Consider the following 24,002-nt stretch of genomic DNA (forward strand, 5'->3'; position numbering starts at 1 on the left):
GTGGGAGGGAGGAGGATAGGGCAGGCCTCCAGGGAGAGCACACTTCCTGTTAGCAACCTCCTCATCAGTCACAGTTGTCATGAGTCCACAGTGACCAGGCCTCAGGCACAGAGCTGGCCCCACAGAGCCAGGAAGCTACAGCCTTGAGATGAGTTCTGCAGCTCCCTAATGCTGCACAGACTGACTTCTTGTTCCTTTCTTGCCTTTGGAAAGCTAGGGGCTGTCACTTAGGAGGTTCAGGGAAGTGTTGGGGTTGGGGACCACCACTCAGAATGCCCAGCCCTGGCATCAGTCAGCTCATTGTTCATGTATGAATCAAGTTGAAAGTAAGAATGTGGCCCTCACAGTTTTGATCTGCCCAAGCACGCACACCTCTCCCAGGCAACCTGGTTCCCTTATAATCTAAGATGGGGAACAATGTCATATTTGGATGCTCCAAGGTTAAAGGCCATTTTTCTGTTTAAGTAAGACTGGAAAATCTTCCCAGAGAGAAGCAGACTAGTGCATACTGCAAATCAATAATGGATACATCACTCAGTACTCCAAGGTCCAACCAGGGATTCTGCTGCCAAATGCTTGCCACACCCTCCTTGTTTGGACTTGGGCTTGGTTCTTCCAGGCTGCTGAGAATTGAAGCATCACAATCAGGCTACCAGACCTTTCCCCTGAGAGTTCAGCTTGCTTGAGCCAAATTCTGCAGCTGCAAACCCTGGAGTGGCTCTGTGATGCAGAACCTGCTCTTTAGTCTCTCCCTCGAGTCCATCCTAGCTTTAGGACACTGGTCACAGCTTTGTCCTACAGCTCCTTATATTCCTCATAGTGAGCCTACCAGATGCCTATGTGGGCTAGTCTGCGGTATCCTGTTGCCACTCTGACCCACTGCCATCCACTGCCAACTGCACACCAATCCCCAGTGGTTAAAATGCTGGTGTACAAATATAAGCTGAAGAAGAGCCCACTTACATGTATAAAGATTCCATTTATCTTCCCACTTAGGATTTGCTACCTTCATGTATTTGAATCCTTAATTCTGCCAGGCTATTTCTTACCTCTATGCCATTATCATGCTATTTTTTCAAGTTCTTGGAACATGGTAGAAATTTAAATGATCCATCCTACAGACTACTCCTACATGTAAAGTACATTGAATTAGTAAATAAACATCTATATCGTGATATGAAAGGAGATTAGCACATCCTTAACTTTTGAGAAGCTGTTTATGGGAGAAATCATCATTAATCTTCCACTCTAAAAGAAAATATCCTTTTAAAGAAATTTTAGTGTATGAAATCTTGCTGATGCCAAGAATGAACACAAGATATCTTGGAGACTGGGAACAAGTCAGATCTTGTTGGCTGTGGTCAAGAGGCAACCTGTAGAAGAAATTAATTGGCAACAGTTGTGCTTGATTAGGGGTCAAATTTGAATCCTCTCATTCATTTCTTTTCACAAATGAGCTATGACACAACCAATATCCCACTAAAAGCCAAAGGAATATTGTAGGGATCAGAGTTTAATTTCCAGTCATATTACCCATTAAATGTCCTTTGAAAATACAGCCTTAATAATAAAAATGAAACTACTTGAAATGCTGATTTTTTTTTAAGGAAACACACACACACACACACACACACACACACCCACCCCCCCCCCCCCCAATACTTGGAACTGACAGTGAAGCCACACTATGCTTTCTGAAACACAGCTGCCAGTCATCCTGCAGGCTTTGGGCCTGAGTTCACAAAGCCTCCAGTCTCTAAGAAAGCTACACCAAGACTTCATTTTAAAGAGCACCAGGTTGGCAAAACTCCAGTGTTCAGTTGAAGCAAAAGCAAGTCTTCTCTGAAGAAGCTCATTTTTAACCCAGACCTCAGCAACTTTCAGTGAATAAAATTCTCAAAAAGGATGAGCTCAAATTAAAAAAATCACAACGCACCTGGGCAAGAGCCTGGGAAACCCATGGGATGTTTGATAAAAGCAAGGGATAGATTTGAAAATGACTAGGCTTCAGATATGAAATCATTAGATACAGAATATATAACAGGCTTTTTAATATGTTAAAATCAATGAATAAGGGAATAAGGAAACAGAAGCTAAAAATACCAAATGGATTTAAAAAAAATCAAAACAAAAAATCTAGACTTAAAAAATAAATAGCTAAAATGTAAAATGCACTGGACAGGTTAAATTACAGTAGATTGGATAAAACTAGGCATGAAAATTAGTTAAACAGAAGAAAAAGCTGAAAAATATCACAAAGAGAATGGGGGTGGGTGGAATACGACACATGAGGACCCAAATGAGGAATTTTAATTTCTATCTAGTCAAGATTCCAAGATGGAACAGTAGCAAGTGAGGGTAAAGTAATTTTTTCAAAGAGAAAAAGATTGTGTATATTTCATTATGTATGAAAGACCCCAATCTTTAGACTGGGGGAGGAGAGAGTTAGTGAATCTCAGGTGGGATATATAGAAAGAGGACTGCAGGATACTTGATAGCGAAACTAAAGAAGAACAAACCAAAGCATATTAAACTCATAAAGAGAACAGAAAGACTACCAAAAGGAACAAATAACTTACTTTTCAAAATAATATAGAAAACCAGAAAAATGATGAAATTACTTACTCAGAGTGCTAAGAGAAAAGGAAGTTTTAGCTATGGTGTATTTTTAATAATTCATATAATAGACAGTTATATGATAGAGGGAGAATATGGTGCTCACCATTAATTACATCCTCATTTCTGATAGACTGCCAAATGGTGCTATAAAACTTAAGAATAATCTTACTCAAAGATAAAATCAACCTCAGTGGTCTCCCAAAGACTTGATCTGTTTTAAGCATAATGAGTAAGTTGGAGAAGCAACTCTTTGCTGTGCAAGAGTCCAAGCTATCCAGAATTTCCAGAGAGATGGACTATGGAAAGCATTTCTTGAGTTAGTCTAGGGCAGTCTGAGGCTTAGCACACGTCCATCCATGGGGACAACTTGACCTTCTGGTATTAACACAGCAGAAAAGTCACCTTGGCCAACACACTCACAGAAAGAGGCCAGAAAGGGGCCACAGTAAAGAGTCAATAAGGTTATCTAGATAATCTTCAGTAAGGGAAACGAAATGGAATTATTTTGGCTTAGGTGTACATTACTTGTTTCACAGTTTAATATTCTTTCTAGTTTGAATTGAAGGCTGCAGAGGGCATTGCTTGGCACCACTACTGCTTTTTTGAAGCTGAGGGCCTTATTTCTGGGAAATATTTAAGATCCGAAGGGGAAGTTACCTTCTTTTCTTATATGTAACATCTAAAGGGTAGTATCTGGCATGTTGCAAATACATTAAAAATGTTACTCCCTGTTCCTAAGATCCAGAAGCTGAGACCCATGACAAAAACCAGGGTAACAGTGAATACGAATGGTGGACTACAGAGTTTAAGGAAGAAGGACCCATCTGGGAACACTAGTGGCAGATCCTTTAAGGAATGGGGAAATTTCTCAGTCTCCCTAATTTTTCCACGATCTGGAAAAGGACTAGCTTACTTTCTACCCCCCACCCAAAGACGAGAAAAGGAAACACACTGGTGGCCCTTAAAGCCTCCTCAGCTAAATTGAATCTTGACTTAGCTTTAAGAAATCAAGCCAAGAAACTATTCCATATGTATTTACAGTGTTTCTTAGATTTTGGGCATATTTTACTCAAGCCAAGGACAGAAAAAGTTGTAGAGTTGGGAATGTTTAAAGCCAGGAGCCAGGAGATTCTTCCAGGTCTCCGTTGTGGGTGCAGGGATCCATGCAGTAGGGCTAGGAGCTTCTTCCAGGTCTCCCACGTCGGTACAGGGACCCAAACACTTGGGCCATCTTCCACTGATTTCCCAGGCACATTAGCAGGGAACTGAATTGGAAGTAAAATATCTGAGACTCGGGACTTGAACTGGTGTACTTCTGGGATATCAGCACGACAGACAATAGCTTAAACCACTTTGGCCCCATGCAGGCTCCAGCTTTACCATTTTTGTCCTTCTGTTCACACCCTTTTTGTTTTCCCTGCATAGTGTACTTCACAGAACTTGGAAGTATGAGTTGGAGAATAAAGGGACTTAACAGAAAATGCCAGGGTTTTCTTAAGAAGTTGCATATAGAAAGAAGAACCTTTCAATATCTGTTTTTCCTTGTTACTGTACAAACAGGGAGCCTTTAAAAATGGGCAGTGTTAGGAGGAAGAGGAACAGCTATTTTAGTAGCTCTAAGAGACTGCAGGGGTAGCCTTACTTCACCCTACAGCAACTCTGAGTGATGAAGTGAAACTCCATAGAAATAAATCTACTAAATGAGCTTTTGTTTCTGACTTAAGTGTTTAGCATAATATTTCACTCATTGGAATTTGGGGAGATTCCTCTATTATTTGCTATATTGAGAATGAAGTCAGAGGATAAACTAAAAGGAATGGGGTTAAGAAGAAAGACATCAGCAAGATGGTGGGCTAAGAGGTCCCTCTACTCCTATTTTTCTACATCAACAATATTTTGTCAACCATCCATGAACAAAAATGCATTCATAGGAAATCTGGGGTCCACAGAGGCAGCTGCAGGACCCTGATGAAGCACAGCCCAGAACATGCTATTTGGAGCAGGCGGGTTCACTGACTGTGGTTCTGGACATCAGAAACAGACAACGGCACCATCCCCTGTGAAATCTTACCACCAGCACCATCTGCCAATAGGGCCAGGGAGTGTGCACAGTAGTAGTATCTTAGGGAACAACTCACTGAACTTGGTCCCAGCCGTGGATGCTAAAGCAGCCTTTGACATTACTCCAGTTCTAGTCAGCCCATCCCTGGTCAAGGAATAGCCTTATGGGAGAAACACTTGATTATGCTCTTGGAGGCTGAACTAACAAGTTGGGGCCAGTACTGCCCAACTGAAGGCAGTCCCGCCCACTCAGCTTGGGAGGACACCCTGCCTCCCTCATGCTCCCAGTAGAGTCTGCAGATTTCAGTCTTAACGTGGATGCCAGGAAGTCCTGTGACACTACTCCAGGCCCTTTGAGCTACAGAGGAGGCCAATCCTACCTGCCTAATGACTTGGTAGGAGTCATTAGTAACCCAGCTGGGGCCATAGCCATTCGTGCACTCAGTAACAGACCCAGCATCAGCCAGCATCTTTCACCCAGCATCAGCCCTGTTGGTCTAAAAAACATTCAGTTTATCCAACCTACTGGCAGTTCTCCAAATAGCTGTGTGAACTGTCTCCAGTCCTACTTAACTGCAGTCCTGAAGGCAATCCCATCAACTTAAAGGCCCAAAAGAAAAAAAATCATTACCTTCTTTGTTTAAGGACTGGAAGGGATATTTCTTCCTTCAAATGCATAGATAGCTAGGAAAGGCTATACAGATGATGAAAATTCAGGCAAACACAGTACCACCAAGGAAATTAATTAAACTCCAGCAACGAATCCCAAAGAAATGCAAATCTATGAATTACCTCAAGAATTTAAAATTTTTTTTAAAGATTTATTTATTTTTTTATTGGAAAGTCAGATATACAGAGAGGAGGAGAGACAGAGAGGAAGATCTTCTGTCTGATGGTTCACTCCCCAAGTGGCCGCAATGGCTGGAGCTGAGCCAATCTGAAGCCAGGAGCCTGAGCTTCTTCCAGGTTTCCCACACAGGTGCAGGCTCTCAAGGCTTTGGGCTGTCCTCAACTGCTTTCCCAGGCCACAAGCAGGGAGCTGGATGGGAAGCGGGGCTGCCGGGATTAGAACTGGCACCCATGTGGGATCCCAGGCATGCAAGGCGAGGACTTTAACCACTAGGTTATCGCGCCGGGCCCAAGAATTTAAATTTTTTAAAATAATCACTCCAAAGAAATCTAATGATATATAAAGGAACACAGACAACTTTGGTAAAAAAAAAATATGTATGAACAAAATGAATTTAATAAAGGGATGAAATCCATAAAAAAGAATCTGGAGTTGATATGATGAATTAAAACATCCAATAGAGTATTGAGTTAGCAGTAGGGGTACTACTCGGGATGCCCACGTCCTGTGTGAGCATAAGCAGGTTTGGGTCACAGCTCCTCTTCTGATTCCAGGTTTCTGCTAATGGGCAGCAGCAGGTGATGCATCAAGTAGTTGTATCTGTCTCACCTATGTAGGAGACCCAGGTTGAGCCTGACTCAGTCCCAGATGTTCCTGGCATCTTGAGGGTGAACCGGTGGATAGGTTCTCTCTCTCTCTCTCTTACTCTCTCTCTCTCTTTCTCCCCAACAATGCATTTATGCTTCTGTTTCTTAGCATTTCAAACAAGCATGCAGCAACAACAAAAAAACACAACAAAGACTACTGTACTCAGGGAAACTAGCCTTCCTTCAGAAATGAAGATAGGGAGACAATCCAAGTAAAACAAAAACTGAAGGAATTTGTCACCACAAAACCTGCCTTACAGGAAATGCTAAAGAGAATTCAAGTTAAAATGAACAGATGCTGTGTTTTGATCAAAACTGCCATGTTCCAGTAACTCCAAAAGATGATGAGTGCAAAGGGGGAGAAGAGAAAAATCCTATACATGTTCCCCAGGCCTTTTAGAAAACACAGTGCTGCTCCTTAGGCCATATATATGTGCATCTACAAAGAAGGTAGCATTGTAGACATCAAGGGAGTGGGTGTAGTTCAACAAGGAATGCCTGTAAATGTTGCCATGGCAAAACTGGAAGTCTACAGTGTTATCAGTGTTACACTGTTGGCACTGTTGTAAGCAAACAAGATAAATCAACATTCTTGCCCAGAGAGTTCATGTGTACATCCAGTCCAGTGTATTAAGCACTGTAGCAGCCCAGTTTCCTGTAACAAGAATGAACCAAAGAGGAAGACATCTAGATTCAGCTGAAGCCCAGGCTGCTCCACCCAGAGAAGCCCACTTCATCAGAAGCCATGGAAAGGAGCCTGGGCTGCTGGAACCCACATGAATTGCCTATGAATTCATAGCATAGTAAATATGATGGAAAAGATCTCAAGACTTTAAAAAGTGATGCTAAGAATATGAAAGCACATGGAAGTATAAAAATCACCAATACATATATAGTCAAATTGGGAATATTCCAATACTATAATGGGGCTGCATAAATCACTTTTAGTTCTAGTATAAAAGTTAAAAGGCGACAGTATTGAAGTTAATTATAGCTACAATAATATCTTAGTGGATACACAATATAAAAAGATATAAAGTGTGACATCAATATCATAAAATGTGAGAGAAAAATAAAAAGTATGTTACTAAGATTAGGTTATAGTAGAATGTTATAACTATAAGATATTTTCTATACGCTTTACAGTAACACCCCCCCAAAAAATCTGTAATAGATACAAAAAAAGACAAAAAGGAGTTTATATGCTTCTGCTACTATTACTGAAAGAAAACAATGAAATCACAAAGAAAAATAAAGTAGAACAAATGTATCAAATTTTTTGACCAGTCAGAAAACAGATTTAAAAAAATAAATGTAAGAATAAATTAAAAAAATAAAACAATAGGTGTCTATTAATGATTTCATTAGATGTAAATGGATTTTATTCTCTAATCAAAAGACACATAGTGGGACCGTTGTTGTGGTATAGTGGAGAAAGCTGTTGCCTGCAATGTCTGCAATCCACCTGGGCCTTGGTGCAGATGCCAGCTATTCCTCTTCAAACCCGGATCCCTGTAAATTGTCTGGGAAAAGCAGCAGAAAATGGCCCAAGTATTTGGGTCTTTGGTCCCTTGTCATCCATATGGCAGACCTGGGAGGTTCTGTTCCAATCCAATTCCTGACCATTTTGGTAGTGAACTAGTAGATGGAATATCTCTATCTGTTTGTCTGTCTCTTTCTATCCCCCTATTTCTGTAATTCTGGCTTTCAAATAAATCTTTTTTTTTTTAAGGCAGAGTGGTTTGGTGAATTAAAAAATAAGGTCCAACAATATCCAATAGATAAGAGACTCATTTAGTGCCTCAGAGACTTACAAACAGTCCAGCCAGTAACATCAGAAAGCATGTTCTTTCCTAGGGTACATAAAACATTCTCCAGGATAGACCAAATATTGGGCAACAGAAGGAATCTTAATGAATAAAAGGATAATTTCTTACCGTAACAGTATGAAACTTTAAGAAACAAAGAAAATTGGAAAGTTGACAAATATGAGGAAATTAAACAACATACTCCTCGAACAACCAGTGAGTTGAGGAAAAAAAGAAAATCAAAAGATCTCTTGAGACAAATGGAAATAGAAACACAGCGTGCCAAAACTTACAGGATGCCACAAAATCAGTCTTAAAAGGAAAGGGTATGGCAATAAATGTCTATATGAGTAAGAACCGAAGAAATCAAATAAACAACCTTACTGTGTGTCTCAAGCAAATAGAAAAAAAAAAACTAAATCCAAAATTTGAATAAGGAGGGAACTAATAAAGATTACAGCAAAAGTAAAGGAACTAGGCACTAGGAAGAAAATGAAAATGATCAGCTGAACTTAAAGTAATTTTTAAAGATACTGTTACTGTGAAGTAGAGAAAACAGAAAAACAGAGAATCAAAATAAGTAAATTATAACCAAAAGTTGAGACATTATAAATGACAGAATGGAATACAAATGATTATAAGAGATTCTGGATAATTATACAGCAACAAATTGTATAACCCAGATGAAATAGATAAATAACTAGAAACATATGCTCTGCCAAGACTGAATAATGATGACATAGAAAATATGAACAACAATTCTCAAGGAGATTGAAGAAGTAACAACAAAAAAAATCTGCCAACAGACAAAAGCCCAGGACCAGCTGGCTTCATGGGTAAATTTTACCAAGTACTTAAAGAAGAATTAGTGCTACCTTTACGCAGAATTTTCTGGAAAACTGAATATGAAAGAGCACTTCAAACTCTTTTTTTTAAAAAAGATTTATTTATTTTTATTGGAAAGGCAGAATTACAGAGAGAAGGAGAGACAGAAAGGTCTTCCATTCCTGGTTCACTTCTCAAATGGCTGCAATGGCCAGATCTCAGCCAATCCAAGCCAGGAGCTTCTTCTGATCTCTCAGGCAAGTAAAAGGTTGTAAGGCTTTGGGCTATCCTCTATTGCTTTCCCAGGCCACAAGGCAGAGAGCTGGATGGGAAGTGGAACAGCTGGGACATGAACTCTGCATGTTTTCTAGGAAAATAGTGGGGAATGGCCCATCATCTAGGGACCCTGCACTTACTTGGAGACCTGGAAGAAGCTCCTGGCTCCTGTCTTTGAATTGGCTCTGCTCCAGCTTTTATGGCCATTTGGAGAGTGAACCAGCAGTGGAAGATCTTTCTCTGTCTCTCCTTCTCTCTGCAAATCTGCCTTTCCAATAAAATTAATCTTTTTTTTTAAAAAATGCAGTTGATATATCACATTAGAACAAATGATAAAAATTATAATATTGGGGTTGGCGTGATGACACATTGGCTAATCCTCCACCAGCAAGTGCTGACATCCCACATGGGTGCTGGCTTGTGACCTGGCTATTTCACCTCCACTTCCCAGCCAGCTCCCTGCTTGTGGCCTGGGAAATCAGTGGAGGATGGCCCTAGTCCTTAGGACTCTGCATCCATGTGGGAGATTCAGGAGAAGTTCCTGGCTTCCGACTTTGGATCAGCTCAGCTTTCTTTGTTTTTTTTTTTTTTTTTTTAAGATTTATTTTATTTTTATTGGAAAGGCGGATATACAGAGAGGAGAGACAGAAAGGAAGATCTTCCATCCAATGATTCACTCCCCAAATGAGCGCAACGGCCGATGCTACGCCAATCCGAAGCCAGGAGCCTCTTCTGGGTCTCCCACGTGGGTGCAGGGTCCCAAACCCTTGGGCCGTCCTCGACTGCTTTCCCGGGCCACAGGCAGGGAGCTGGAAGGGAAGTGGGGCTTCCGGGATAGAACCGGCACCCATATGGGATCCCGGGCGTGCAAGGCAAGGACCTTAACCACTGTGCCATTGTGCCGGGCCCTCAGCTTTCTTTGTAAATTTGCCTTTCTAATACAAATTTAAGAATCATTGAAAAGATTACATGATCATCTCAATAGATACAGAAGAAGCATTTGACAACATTTACAGATACTTTCTAATTTTAAAAATTCTAAAAAATTTAGGTATAGAAAATTGAAGGAATTTGTGTGAACAAAATCACATCACTTATAATGAGCCCGTGAATGATACTCAACAAAGGGTAACTTTGCATTCTAGGATCAGAAATTAGACAAAGGTGCTCACTCTTGTTATGACTATTTTTTTTTAAAGTACTGGAAGTTCAAGACAGGGCAGTTACAGAATAAAGAAAAACAATAGGCTTTTTAGAAAGAAAGAATTTAAATTCTTTGAAAATGACATGGCTGACTTTGTATAAAGTCTTGGGAGTCCATAAAAAAAAAACTAGCACAGCCAATAAACTAATTCAGTGAGTCGCAGTATACAAAATCAAAACACAAAAGTCAGTTATGCTTCTATACACTGAAAGCAAATTTCATGAAAAATAAATTAAGAAAATAATCTCATTGACAAGAGCATCAGACTGAATAAACTACTTAGGAATGAGTTTAGCCAAGGAGGTGAAAGAACTGTGTAACAAAAATATGCATTTTTTGGTATAGTTCTATTTAAGAAATTGAGATAGATTCAATAAATGGCAAGGTGTCCTAGGATAATAGATTAGAATATTTAACATTAAAATTTTCATACTACTCGGGCCCAGAGCGGTGGCGCAGTGGTTAAGGTCCTCGCCTTGCACTCCCGGGATCCCATATGGGTGCCGGTTCTATCCCGGCATCCCTGCTTCCCTTCCAGCTCCCTGCCTGTGGCCCGGGAAAGCAACAGAGGACGGCCCAAAGCTTTGGGACCCTGCACCCGCGTGGGAGACCCGGAAGAGGCTCCTGGCTTTGGATCGGCATAGGATCGGCCGTTGTGCTCACTTGGGGAGTGAATCATCGGATGGAAGATCTTCCTCTCTGTCTCTCCTCTCTGTATATCCGCCTTTCCAATAAAAAAAAAAAAAAATTTCATACTACTCAAAGTGATCTACAGGTTCAATGCAACATCTTTTAAAATTTCAGTGGTATTTTTACAGAAATGTAGAAAGAATCCATCTAGAATTCATCTAGAATCTCAGAAGAGATTCTTAATAATCAAGGCAGTTGAACAAGAAGAACACTAGATACATCATATTTTCTGACTTCAAACTATATTACAAATTTATTTCAATAAAAAAAAATTATGGTGCTGCCTGAAGAACAGACACATGGAACAATGAAATAAAACAGAGAGCACAGAATTGAGCCTGCTCATTCCAGTTGACTAATCTAACTAAACAAAGGCTCAAAAACAGAGACACCATGAATATCCAATAAAAAGAGTGTGCAATCAGCAGTGCTGAGAAAACAAACACTTGGAAGCAAAAATGGAACTGGACCCCTGTGTTATACTCAAAATTAATTCAAAGTGAATTTAAGACTTATTGTAAGATCAGAAATACCACTCCCAAAAGGAAACATGGGGGAAAGTTGTGTAACATTAGTCTTGGCAACAATTTTTGGTGTGCCACCGATAGCGTAAATAAAAGCAACCTTAGACAAGTGGGACTACCTCAAGCCAGAAAGCTTCTGCAAAGGAAATAGTCAGCAATATTGACAGGCAACACAAAACTGGGAGAAAACATTTGAAAGTCATATATTTGATGATGGGTTAATAGCCAAAACATATAAAGGATTCTTATAGCTCCATAGGAAAAAAGAAAATATTTTTTTTAATGGACAAAGACCTGACTTTACATTTTGCAAAGGAGATCTATAAATGCCCAATACATCTGTGAAAAGGTTCTTAATTTACTAATCATCAAGAAAGTATAGACGAAACCCACAATAAGAATTTACCTCTTACTCTCCAGGATGGCTTTACCAAAAAACACAAGGATAACAAGTGTTGGTGAAGATGCAAAGAAACAATAAAGTTTGGATGCTATTGGTGGGAATGTTAACTGGCACAGCCCTTAGAAAAAAACAGCAAAGCTCCTTTCTGATGCATTCCCCTGAAAGGTGGTACCTTAAAACAGTTTCAGCTCTGCTCTACTCTGCACAGCTCTCACAGTCAGATGCAGCACCCAGGTGAATGCATTCTGGACATTGCACACAACGTGATTGTCTTCCTTGAGGTGGGAGAGCATGTTCTTCGCCTTCCTGCACTGTTCTCAAGCTGCCCTGGAGAATGATTACAGAGGCAGCCTCTGTTCCAGGGGCCTGAGGAACAGCATTGGGAGCTCAAAGAATTTTGGGGTAAACTGTATTTCCTTTACAGCCTGACTCCTTTGGGAAATGCTAATGAGATGCCCCGACTTGCAACTCATCTCTTTACAGTTGTATTTGCCTTAAGGGTAGAAAACTGTATAATTCACAGGATCTTCTACTCATAGTAAATAGATTCTCTTTTAGACCCCGTCTGCCCTGCCTCAGAAAGTTAGTATTTACATGCAGGCAACACATGCATTAAGATAAGTAGAATTTGTTGGGGTCAGTATTAGTAATATTATTTATTTGCTAAACACATGAAGGTTGAGTATTTCATTGTGTTAGTGACTTATTAGAAAATATCAACCTAGAAATATAAAATAGCAGTCAGATTTATCTTATGGTTTGAGAAATATAAAAAAGCTTTTAAGGCATTAGTTTCATCTAATAGCTTTAGCACAGAAATTATGGAAGGAGGAGCTCTTGAAGAAAATGGTTCTTTTAGCTTTTCAAAAGAGTCAAGATTCTGACTGTTGTGTCATACCACAGCACATTTTTCCTCATTGGTATTCTTCTCTGCAAAGAATGTAGAGTTTGACTTCTCAAGCTTTTAAAGAAAGGCAGGGGAACATGATATTTTGGGTTTTGGTACGGGGACTCCTGGGATGCCAGTTGCCTGAGCTCACGATAAAGCATAGCTACTAAGTCCTCAGACCAAGGTAAGACATTCTCTAAGAACCCCTTCACCATCAGTCCTAGCACCCCAACTTTCCTAGCTACTTCAAAAAGTTTTATTATTGAAAACAAAAATTTTTCCGCAACTAGAAAAGAACATAGATTTTGAAGGCAGTAAAGCATGTTTTTTTCAGTTCCTTTTGCACATGTTGGCTTAAACAGCTGTGATGATAGCTAGTGATATAGTTGCTGATGCCAAAAAGTGCAGAAAGTGGCCCCATGGCCCAGGTGGAATCCTGCCTTGAACCAGTGGTCTGCTGACCTCAGCCTCTCTCCTTGGTCATTTGAGAGTCAGTCTCACAGCTGTTTCAGTTTGAGTTGGTGGATTTGTGTATCTCCTAATCATCTGCCCAAACACCCTTTCTTGTTGTCGTTCTCATGTCCATTGAAGGCCTCATTTGCTCAGCTGCTCAATGGGGAGGCCAAGTGCTGCTTAACTGTGCTGCTGGAAATACTAAGTTTGGCTGGTGCTCATCTCTCTAGCTGCCACTTCCGGTTGCTACATTGCCTTCCTCTTCCCATTCCCACCCCACTTCATAGGCCTTTTCCATGTCAGGATGCTCTTCTCATATCTTGCCACTCAGCTAATCCCACTCAGATTAGAAGCTACCTCTTCCAGAAAGTTCCTCTACCATCTAACCACCAGGGCCAATACCACGACTAAAGTAGAAGTGATACCAGGGGCAGAGGTTAAGCCTGGCAGTTAACATGCCCATGTACCACACTGAAATGTCTGAATTCAGATTCTATCCCGACTCCATTTCCAGCTAAATATGCATGCTGGGAGACAAAAATGATAGATCAAGTGCTTGGGTCCCTGACACCCACATGAGAGACCTAGATGGAGTTCTTGGCTCCAGACTTTAGCTTGACCCATCCCAAATGTTATTGGCATTTGGAGATAAACCAGAAGAAGGGAGCTCTCTAACTGCTTCTTTGTCTCTCTAGCTGCCTCCAAAATAAATAACAATGGTAATAAGAACCTGACTCCAAAGTGTTCTGATACTGTCCTTGGTGGTTGTTGGCATACCGCATTGCAATTGGGTTTTGATGTCTCTCCTAACCTGTACTTAAATGATGGTGGATTCTCACCTTAGCATCTATGATGCCAGGAACACAGTATATGCTCAGTGAATGTTGGTTAAATGAACAGTATAAATGAAATTCCTAGAAGATACTCAATAAATATTCCCTACGTAAATCAACTGCATGCAGAGCTCCCGGAGGGGTGCTGGCATACTGAGGGTGCTCCATGGAGGCTGATGATAGTGTGGTGGGACTGTGAAGTGGGCCTGTGGGAGGGTCACTTCTAGCAGTGACATATGTTACAGGCCCAGAAACCCAGGTCTGGCCAGCTTCCTGATGCACAAGAATTCTCTGGAAGCTGTCCTCAAAGTGAACATGGGAAGTGAACCATGGGATATGTTTAACCAACATTTTCAAGACTTTTGCCTAAAGTCCAGGGTATATGGATTTTGCAAGCTTTGAAAACCTGTGTTACTCTAGTGGGCCAGTTAGGCCTTCCGTGATAGACCAGTTGTGCCTGGTAATGTTGTATGCTGCCATTGTCATGGTTGTGATCAAATCATTTGCATCCAATCACGTGTGAGTCTCAGGGTAGTTTCATTTACTGTCTTTACTTACTAATGAAAAAAGAAATCCATGAGGTTCAAAGAAATTTGAATAGCATCAGATTCACATGCAATAATTTGGGAAGGATTTCAGGCCAGGTCTCATCATCACCTTCTCAACCCCCACTTCCATTGCTATCAGAGCAATCAGTCAATTAAGAGCAGTTGATTTTGACTTTACAGAGAGAGGAAAAATATGACATGAGGGTCCAAAAGATGAAGTCACCTGTGCAGGGCTTACCAGGGTTTGCTCTTTCAGGAAGCCCAAAGCAAGGGCCTTATTTCTGCTTGCTTTGTGAGAATCCAAAATGTTTTTTGTCATTTTTTTTCTAAGAATTGCATGCTCATAGCAATGACCCTGAGAATTCAGACACTTTCTTTTGTAGGCAGAGTCACTCTAGCCTTTGTCTTACACTTGCAGGGGACCAGGGAACTGACCTCACTCAGTGTCACTTACAGGACCAGCATCGTGATGCCATGCGATAAGTCACTACCATTGGCATCGTATATGAACACCTGTTTGACTTCTGGCTGATCCACATCCCATCTTGCTAATGTACCTGGGAAGGCAGTTGAAAAATGGCTCAAGAACTTGGGCACCTGCCACTCACAGGTGGCAAGCCTCCACGTGGAGATCTGGATGGAGTTTCTGGCTCCTGGCCATTGTAGCCATTTGGAGAGGGAGCCAGCAAATGAAAGATCTCCCTTCACTTCACTGTGTGTGTCTGTGTGTGTTCCATCTCTGTAACTCTGCCTTCTGAAAATAAATCTTTTTAAGTCACTCACATTTCATATAACTACAATTATCCCCTATAATGAACTCTACTCTCAGAGGGAAACAACACACTACTTTCAAATTCTCACCTTCCATGTTCTCAGGGGTATGTTGCAATAATTCCCACAGGTCCCTTACAACTGCTAGATGACCAGATCTGCAGTGATGTCAAAATGCACCACAAGTTGGTCACCCTGATGACCTTGAAGTATGGTGTGAATGATAAGCAGCCCTCTTAAAGCTTCTTTCATGTGAAGAATTCCAGAGAGTGGGTCATCTTAGTAAAAAATGAAAGTCCTGGGTATGTCCTGGCCAGGCCACTTCCTGCTTGTACTTGGATCTACCCCCATCCAACATTTCCATTCTCTATTTAGGGCCTTTGGCTCTGGTAGCTGCAGAAAAAAGCCAACTCTCATTTTGGCTGTGTGTGTGTTCAGCATCTATGTTCTTTATTATGGAGACACAGGCAGCCAGGGCAAGTCTCTTCCCTGCACCCAGATCAACTTAACTTGCCTCATGGTTGAAAGCAAATTAGATAAACACCTAGAAACTGGGATGATAATACCACCTGGAAAAGATGTACTAATTAATAATTATACTAATGAGAAGGCATTCGACATGATATCCATGTTTATTTTGTATCTGTCATCTGGAGAACATGAGGTGAGCTATTGTCACCTTGTGAATTGTCTCTACACTTGTATGAGAGAAGAAAGGGCCTAACTGAGTTACAGGAAGCCAGCGTGGGGAAAGGCTAATTCAGGAAGAATTGCTATGGGACAAGAAGACCTGGAAGGTAAAATGAGTGTGGATATGAGAAAAGAGTGAACGCTCCTGGGAGGTGAACTGCCAGCACCCCCACCCCGAACCTGTCATCTGGGGGTGAATCAGGCTCTCACATTATCCCCAGTTCCCATAGTCACACACCTTTTCCTACTCACAGCTTCTATTTTATGTAATTACCCCAGCACGTTTCTCAAAGGTGTCCTAATGTAGCTCAATAAGTCTTTCCTTAAAGAGAATTACATTTGCCTGTCACAGTCAGATTTCTTTAAGCATATAAGACTCTTCAAAGTCTTTAATATGTTAATTTGCACAGTAAATGTTCCACAGGAATATGTGTGTGTGTGTGTGTGTGTGTGTGTGTGTGTGTGTGTGTGCGTATTAGACCAAGCCATTTGAAAATACTACTTTTATAGGTCAAAACCAGTTCAATGTTAGCCATTTCATATGGTGCAGCTCTCCCAAGCGTACTTGACTAAACTCTCCTGGGGAAAACGCAGATGCAGCATTGCTGTCCTCAGAGATCACTCTGAGATGCACTGTCTTTGGTAGGTTTAAATAGGGATGCTGTCAAGCACATGAGGTGTGCACATTGCTTGGGTTCCCCAGGCATTTGGATTCTTCCAGATAATGAGTTGAGCAGAATGAGAAGCCTCCAAAAGCTGCTGGGGAAAGTCCTATCAGGTCTTGGGGCTGATTTTCCAGTAAGGGAAAGCCCAAGATGGCACTTCCCGGTCTGATAAGAGTTCAGGATTGAGATTCTTGCAGGATCAAAAAAGCAGGGCTTTTTAAGCTATGAAATTGCTTTACAACTTAGCTTTTGTCAGAACCACATACAGTTTCCATGGAAAACTCAAATAAAAAGAACACATACTGCATTAATAACTAGGTCAGCATGTCTTCTACTGGGTATGAAACAGGAAGAAAAAGGAAATAGTCATTTGCAATGATAGATCCATGGGTGATTTTTTGTTTCCTGTTTTTAAAATATTCTTAAGTGTTCTTAGTTTTTACTATTTAACAATAAAAGTATATATAAATGTGTAAGTTATTCCTGAGGGTTTGGGTTCATACCAAAATTTCCTCTGGAAAAAGCTCAGTGCCCTTCTTCCCACACTTACAGGTAAGAGGGGAGCCGTGGAGAAGAGACCTCCACCAACCCCCTGAACTTTGGTAAATGATGGCTTTTTGGCATCCTCACTTTGCTGGAGGGAGCAAAGGCCTAAGGGGCAGGGGTAAAGCATCCCTATTGGGTAGCCCTGTCTCTGTTGGCACAGATGAAGCCACTGACATGGAGTCCTCACCTCCAGGCATTACCAGCATCCAATGGCTCCTTCCTGAAGCTGGCTCTTAGGTTGATTTGAAGCCTTGAACCAGATCCTGTAGCAACAGTATCTATAAATGATGGATAGCTTTCTCAGCAAGGGCCTCCAAACTGGTCGAATCCAAATGTTTTGATTGGCATTGGGCATTTCCCATATGATACTTGGAAAAGGAAATTGTAGCAAACATAGCCAAAATGAAAGCACCTGTTACAGACGCAATGCAGAGTGCATAGACTTCTGTGGGCTGACTTGGGGAATCTAAAGCTGTGTCCGTAGGGAAACATCCACATAGCCTTGCTTACTTTACAGCCTCAGGGGAGCATGCCTTGGTGAAGGGGATTGTTATCATTGTCCAAGGGACTTTCTCTGCCAGGCCCTTAAGCAGAGTCTGATCAGCAAGAGAGGCTCCCAACACAGCAGCATCACAGAGCAGCTGACCAGGAGTTCAGGCCACATGACAGCCTGCAGGGTGACTGCCTTGGCTGTTTCTTGTGGAAGTTCTGATCAGCTAGATCAACAGCTGTGATTGGCCTTGCATGACAACCTGGTCTGCACCACCCAAACCCTCCAGCCCTCTTTTCCCTGCATCATTCCAAGTCTCTCTTACTGTGTAGTAGAAACTGCAAATTTCACTATGCAACAAACTTAGAACCGATGTGAACTGGAAATATCTAGTATGCTTGCAGGCTGCCCCCTACCATGTCCCTATAACGTTGAGATAGTTATAATATAATTACCAAGATTGATACTGACACTCCCATTATACATCTGATGCCTTGACACTTCTGAGATTTCCATAAATGGGTGTGAAAATGAGTAGTACTCAAGCCCCACCCCAAATTCCATCTCTTTTACATATTCAATTAAATCCCATCCCAGACACCATCCCTGTGCCTCCCAATAGTGTAAAAGAACAGGCTTTCATACTTTGTTAAGGACACCCTAGCTTATTCTCCCTGGAGCTTGCACGTGCTCATCCTTTGAGTGTGTGCTTTTGCTTTGAATAAGCCTTGCTTCTTGGCTCACCTTTGCCTACCTTGCAGACAAGGACTTGCACCATGCCTAGCCAAGAGGCATCCTGTAACAGTTCTGGAGGTGAAAAATGGAGAAGTACCTGTCTGCTGACTTCTGCAGGAACAAGGCAAGATACTGCTCTGAGACTGGGGTGGGGAAAAGGAATGAGAGGTCTCAAGAAGAGGAAAAAAGAAACAGGTGCAAACTGGTTATGCTGGGAGCATGGTGTGAAGAAAGTGTATGAAGAGCAGGGAGGGTGGGGAAAGGAAGAAACCCAGTTCCCTCACTTTCTGGCTGCTCTCTTTGAAATCTTGCACAGTGTTGATTCCATGTGGTTTCCCGTTCTAAATCTGCAGAGAAATAAAGAAGGAAAATTTCCTCTTCTCTGCTTACTGCTGTGTAGGGAATGAGAGAGAGAATTTAAAAGTGATGGGATAGTAAATCTGAGATATTCTTGACACATAGTTTGGGATTGGGGAGAAGTAGTAAAAAGAGAAATATAACCTGGACTTCTTACTCATGACAGCTTTTGCTTCTCCCCTTCATTTTCATGCAGACCCATCTGCTGGTCTTTTAAGGAGGAATGTGGAGGGACAAATGGTCCCAGTGGCAGAATTTTATCTCCCTGGGGTCAGTCTTCACACTGTCTCAGGAACAGAGGAGCCCCAGCGAGGGCTGTCTTTGCAGTGTACCAAATCACCTGGCGTGCTGGGCTTGGTCAGCCTGGAGCACTGGGCCACCCCCCTGGGCTTGGTTTGCCTGGAATACTGGGCCACCCCCCTGGGCTTGGTTTGCCTGGAATACTGGGCCACCCTCTGCATTTGCGTGTGGTGCTGCTGGTGTGAACAGCACACTGTGGATTTAGAGGTGTCTCCACCTCAGGCGGCAGGGCAGCCTTCCATCCTTCACAGAGTAAGGACTGAAATTCTAGAATATTTGTGCACACAGGCTCCTTTAAACCCAGAGGCACTGACTGGACTTGATATTTCTTCCCCCACCCACTCCTTCTTCCAAGCCACTTTGTTACCTGGAAACATTGGGAGGGAATAAACTGAGTGTAATTCACACACGAAGTGTTTGCTGTGTGTAAGACACTGCTCTGGACTCTGTGTGTACTAACTCAGTCTTCACAACTACCCTAAGAGCTAGGTGCTGATGTCAACATCCAGCTGATGGGTTGCAGATGAAGGCACAGAGAGGTTAAGTAACTCTCTTGAGATCACCCTGCTGAGAAGCAGAGAGCAGACTGACTCCAGGATTCACAGCATTCTACTTCTTCATATGTCAAGGGTAAACATGAATGAAATTTCAATCTCAAGGTTTTGCCATCTTTGGTATTTGAGTTAAAAATGGTCTTTTGGGATGCAGAACTATTTTTAACTAGGGTGACTAGGAATTTTGGATCATTGAAAAAGCTCTTTCCTAACAATTAGAAAAAAAATTTATTTTTATAGCAGGGTGACAGAGCGTGCCTGTGCTTCCATCTGTTGGTTCACTTCTCAGATGGTTATAATGGCCACAGCTTGGCCAGGTAGAAGCCAGAAATCAAAAACACCATCCAGATCTCTGACACAGCTGGCAGGAACCCAAGTACTTGGGCCATCATATGCTGCCTTCCCATGTGCATTAGCAGGGAGCTGGGTCAGGAACAGGACAGCAGGAATCGAACAGGTGCTCCGGCATGGGATGCTGGCTTTGCAGGCAGTGGCTTTCCCACCTGCCACAATACTGGGCACCCTCTTCCATTCTTTAACAATGTGAGCCTTGGGAAAGTTGCGCATGGGTTCTTGATTATCTCATGGTTCAAATGAGGTGATGGGGAGGGGCTTGTGCAGTGTTAGACCAGGCTAATCTGTCTCCTGTGACATTAGCATCCCTTATAGTTGCCAATTCGAATTCTGGCTGCTCCACTTCTGATCAGTTCCTTGCTCATGGTGTGGAAAATCAGCAGAAGATGGCTCAGGTCCTTGGACTCCTGCACCCTTGTGGGAGACCAGGAAGAAACTATTTGGGGAGTGAATCAGTAGATGAAAGAACTCTCTCTCTCTCTTTGTAAATCTGACTTTCTAGGTAAATAAATGTTTAAAAGAAAATGAAATGATGTAGAGACTTTTTGTATTTTCCAGCTCTGAGAGTCCGTGATTCTTGCTGAGTTTTCATCATTTGTTATTTCTATTCTTGTTCCTCTAGAGCAGTGCAGGAGACAACACAGCCCAACAGCTCACAGTAAGCATCAGCCTATTCCAGGGACAGGCAGCACCTCCCTTGGTCAGCTAAGAACTCTGTGACTGTGGCAGTCGCTGTCACTGAGGAAGTGAGCTTATACTGGTGATGAGCTGGGCTCCAGTTTAAGTTGCAGGGTATGAGGCAGAAGCTTTCTTTCTAATACAAGCAAGTAAAGAGGACTGGGCAGGCACTTCTTTATTTTTGCCATTGGCTGACCAGGAGACGTTGAGAAAGTTGTCCTGCCCCAACATTTGCAACTGTAAAACGGAGATAATTAGGAGTGTGAGGTAGTTTGGTTATTCACCCATGAGCAAGTCCTTGGTTGTAGCTCCAACTGTCCTGTGAGGGTTACTGCTCCTCGTGTCAGCCATTTTTCCCTAGGGAGACCTAGATGCTGAGTTTGCACAAGCAAGGGCCTCCCCTCCCAGGCTTACCTCATCCACCCTGAGGCTCTTTCTATCACCCTGTAATGCTCATCACTTGCATTTAAGGTACAGAAAAGAATCATAGCTTAGGAGGTAGACTCAAGTTCATCTTCCAAAATAAGAATATTGAGAACTCAGGAGTGGTATTGTGGTACAGAGGATTAACCTACTGCTAGAGACGCCTTCATCCTGTACTGGAGGCCTAGTTTGGGTTCTGGGTACTTGTGCTTTCCATTCAGCTTCCTACTAATGTGCCTGAGGGACAGCCAATGATGGCTCCAGCACTTGGGCACCCACAAACTAAGTGGGAGTCCTGGATGGAGCTCTAGGTCCCTAGCTTCAGGCTGGCCCAGCCTTAGCTATTGCAGGCATTTGGGAAGCAAAGCAGTGGATGGAAGGTCTGCTTGAGAGTCTTCAAGGGTCGCTAATCAGCCATAGCAGATGCTGAGTCCTGATTCTGTAACTAAGGCCCTGCCTGTCCTAGTAGGATCTACCAGTCTCACTTCCCAGACTTACGCTTCAGCAGTGAGGATAACATTTGGTACCTTGCTGTTTTTCCAACACATCATGCTGGCTGCTAAGTTTTATTTTGTTCTACTCCCACCACCTGGAGTGCCTTTTCCACTTGTCTTCACATGGGTCATGCCAGCTCATTCTTCAGTCATGCTCAGGAGCCTCTCTGTGAGAGGTGCTCCCCTGTGCCTATTGCCTCCCTATTTATGAATGGCCAGTTGGGATTCTGTGACAATTCTCTACCCTGGCCTGGCTACAATCTGGGCAGTATCCTAGTCACCTCTGCCCTAGTACCCAGCGCTGTAATCTGTTTGGTTCTCTGAATGACCACTATCCCATGGGTCCAGCTTTCCAATTCCCGTCCATCCCCTGAATGCTGTTTGTTGGCCCTCTTCCTGGGGACCCCATTACATCAAGGCCCTGCCAGCCTTGTGCTTGTCACTGCTTGTGCAACCTCAGGGCATGCATAGCTAATGAGACACGTTGGGGCCAACAAGAGGAGCTTCTGTTGACTCCAGTGGGTCTCTCAAGAGTCGGGGATCTGCAGTGTGAACATCCGCCTTCTGCTAATCCTCCAGTGAAACCAGTTGGGCTGGTTGTAATGTGTCATTGGAAAGCCCACACACTTGCCCGCTTGCCCGCCTGCCCATTCTTGGGACAACACAGCCACTTGCTGCATGTTTCACACCAATGGGACCAAAGTTAAAGGATTGGGGAGACAAAGGGAAGGGCAACACTAACTGTAAGCATAGGCTCAGTGGGGAGAGCTTGGAGCTTCAGTGAGAGGTAGAGTGACCTTGAGCTAGAGATTAAATCCTCTGAGGAGCTAATGAACTCACAAGGAGAGCAGGGCAGGGTGGGGAGAGGCGCTCACAAAATGCTACATTGTCTGATGTGAGGACAGTGTCCGGGCAGAAGAGCCTGAACGCAAGTCCTCCCCCTCAACTGCTGCCTCCCCAAGGAAGGCCCCACCATTCCCCTCACTGTTCAGGTGAACATGCTGAGTCACTTTGTTACTGCTTTTGTTACTGTCCTTTTGACATTCTGCTTCCATGAAGAGAATTTTCTAGGCTGCCTCTGGGAAGCAGAGCTCTCTCAGGCTCATCACAACTTTTCTCTGTTAGCCTGAGGTTTCCTCTCCTCCCTCCTTCCCGGTTTTTTTCCCCTTTAATCAGAAAAAGATGACCTTGCAAGTTGGACAGGATTCTCTCCAGCAACCCCTGGAGCCTGCAAGTACCAGCCTGCTGCTGCAGCTGACATTAAATCACCACTTCCAGAAAACCCTTCATTTTCCATCTCACTCCCTCCACAAAGATCAACGGTGATGCAGGATGGAGTGGGGAGTTGGGGGAACATAGAGGCAGGGAGAACTGGAGAATGATGCTGAACGGGACCAGGGCACGCTGCCTGTTTTCCCATTTCTGAAGGACTAAGTGGCGGCAGCAGCAGCTGCTGTGGCAGCAGTAACGGTCTCCTCTCCAAGGGAGCACCCAGGAAAGCAAAGGAACCACCCTCCAGCAGAGCTGTCAACATGAAATGCTGGGTGGTGCAGAGAAATTGCACCCACAGAGAAGAGCCCAAATACACTCACCTCCTCCATGCTGGGGGCTGTACACGGAGGCTCCTGCATCCCCCGTCACAGCCATCCATTTCCTGCCAGCCCATTAGGTGTCCTCATGCTTCCTGCTCAGTGCTTGCTCACTGCTCAGAACCTTGCCCTCTCGGTAGACACCCTAGCCTGGCACATATTCTCCTCCAGGGCAGGTCACCAACCCAAAACCTTCCTGGCCCTGATCAGGTGCTCTGAGTGGTTGGAGTGTGGTGCTCAGTCTAGCCTGGTTAGGTTGGAAGTGAACTAGTAGATGTGAACCAGAAGTGGGGGCCCTGTCAGCCAGCCCAGCACCCCCAGAAAACCTCAGGCTCCATGCCTTCCACCTGTTAGGAAAGAGGCAGACACATTACCTCCAGAAGATGATCTGTCCCAGGGAAGCCATCGCTGCTGGTGCTGGGGTACGTGGAGCTGCTGCCAACCTTTTGGATGCTATGACTCATGGGCGACACCTGTGTGTGTGTGTGTGTTGTATGTGTGTGTGCTGGCCTTAAATAGTGCACACAGGCCGGGAGGGGCGCTCAAGCTGGGGAAGGCTCAGGTATGAGGAAGCAGCTCTGCTGTGCCCGCAGGCACTGTGGCCTCCCGCTGCCCACTGGGAAGCCCAGGCTCAGGGCTGCCCCTCCACCCCCCAACACCTGGCCTGGTGGGGAGGCTGAGAAGGAGACTTCCCAGGCCTCCCCCCCTGAGGTTTGTGTTCAACAC

The 24,002-nt window shown here is 43.3% G+C and overlaps 1 protein-coding gene across 1 annotated transcript in view; it reads right to left on the reverse strand.

Moving 5' to 3' along the window:
• The window catches only part of VTCN1 (V-set domain containing T cell activation inhibitor 1), a 50,852-nt gene extending 27,165 nt beyond the window's left edge, over positions 1 to 23,687 (reverse strand). Inside the window, exon 1 of the mRNA XM_040999072.1 lies at positions 23,651 to 23,687. Coding sequence (XP_040855006.1) covers positions 23,651 to 23,682 — 32 coding nt within the window. The 5' untranslated portion in view covers positions 23,683 to 23,687. The remainder of the gene's footprint in view (positions 1 to 23,650) is intronic.
• Between the last annotated feature and the right edge of the window lie 315 nt (positions 23,688 to 24,002).

Source organism: Ochotona curzoniae, unplaced genomic scaffold (genome assembly GCF_017591425.1).
Source record: "Ochotona curzoniae isolate NIBS_2020 unplaced genomic scaffold, NIBS_Ocur_1.0 scaffold_1037, whole genome shotgun sequence".
Classification (NCBI taxonomy): Eukaryota; Metazoa; Chordata; class Mammalia; order Lagomorpha; family Ochotonidae; genus Ochotona; species Ochotona curzoniae.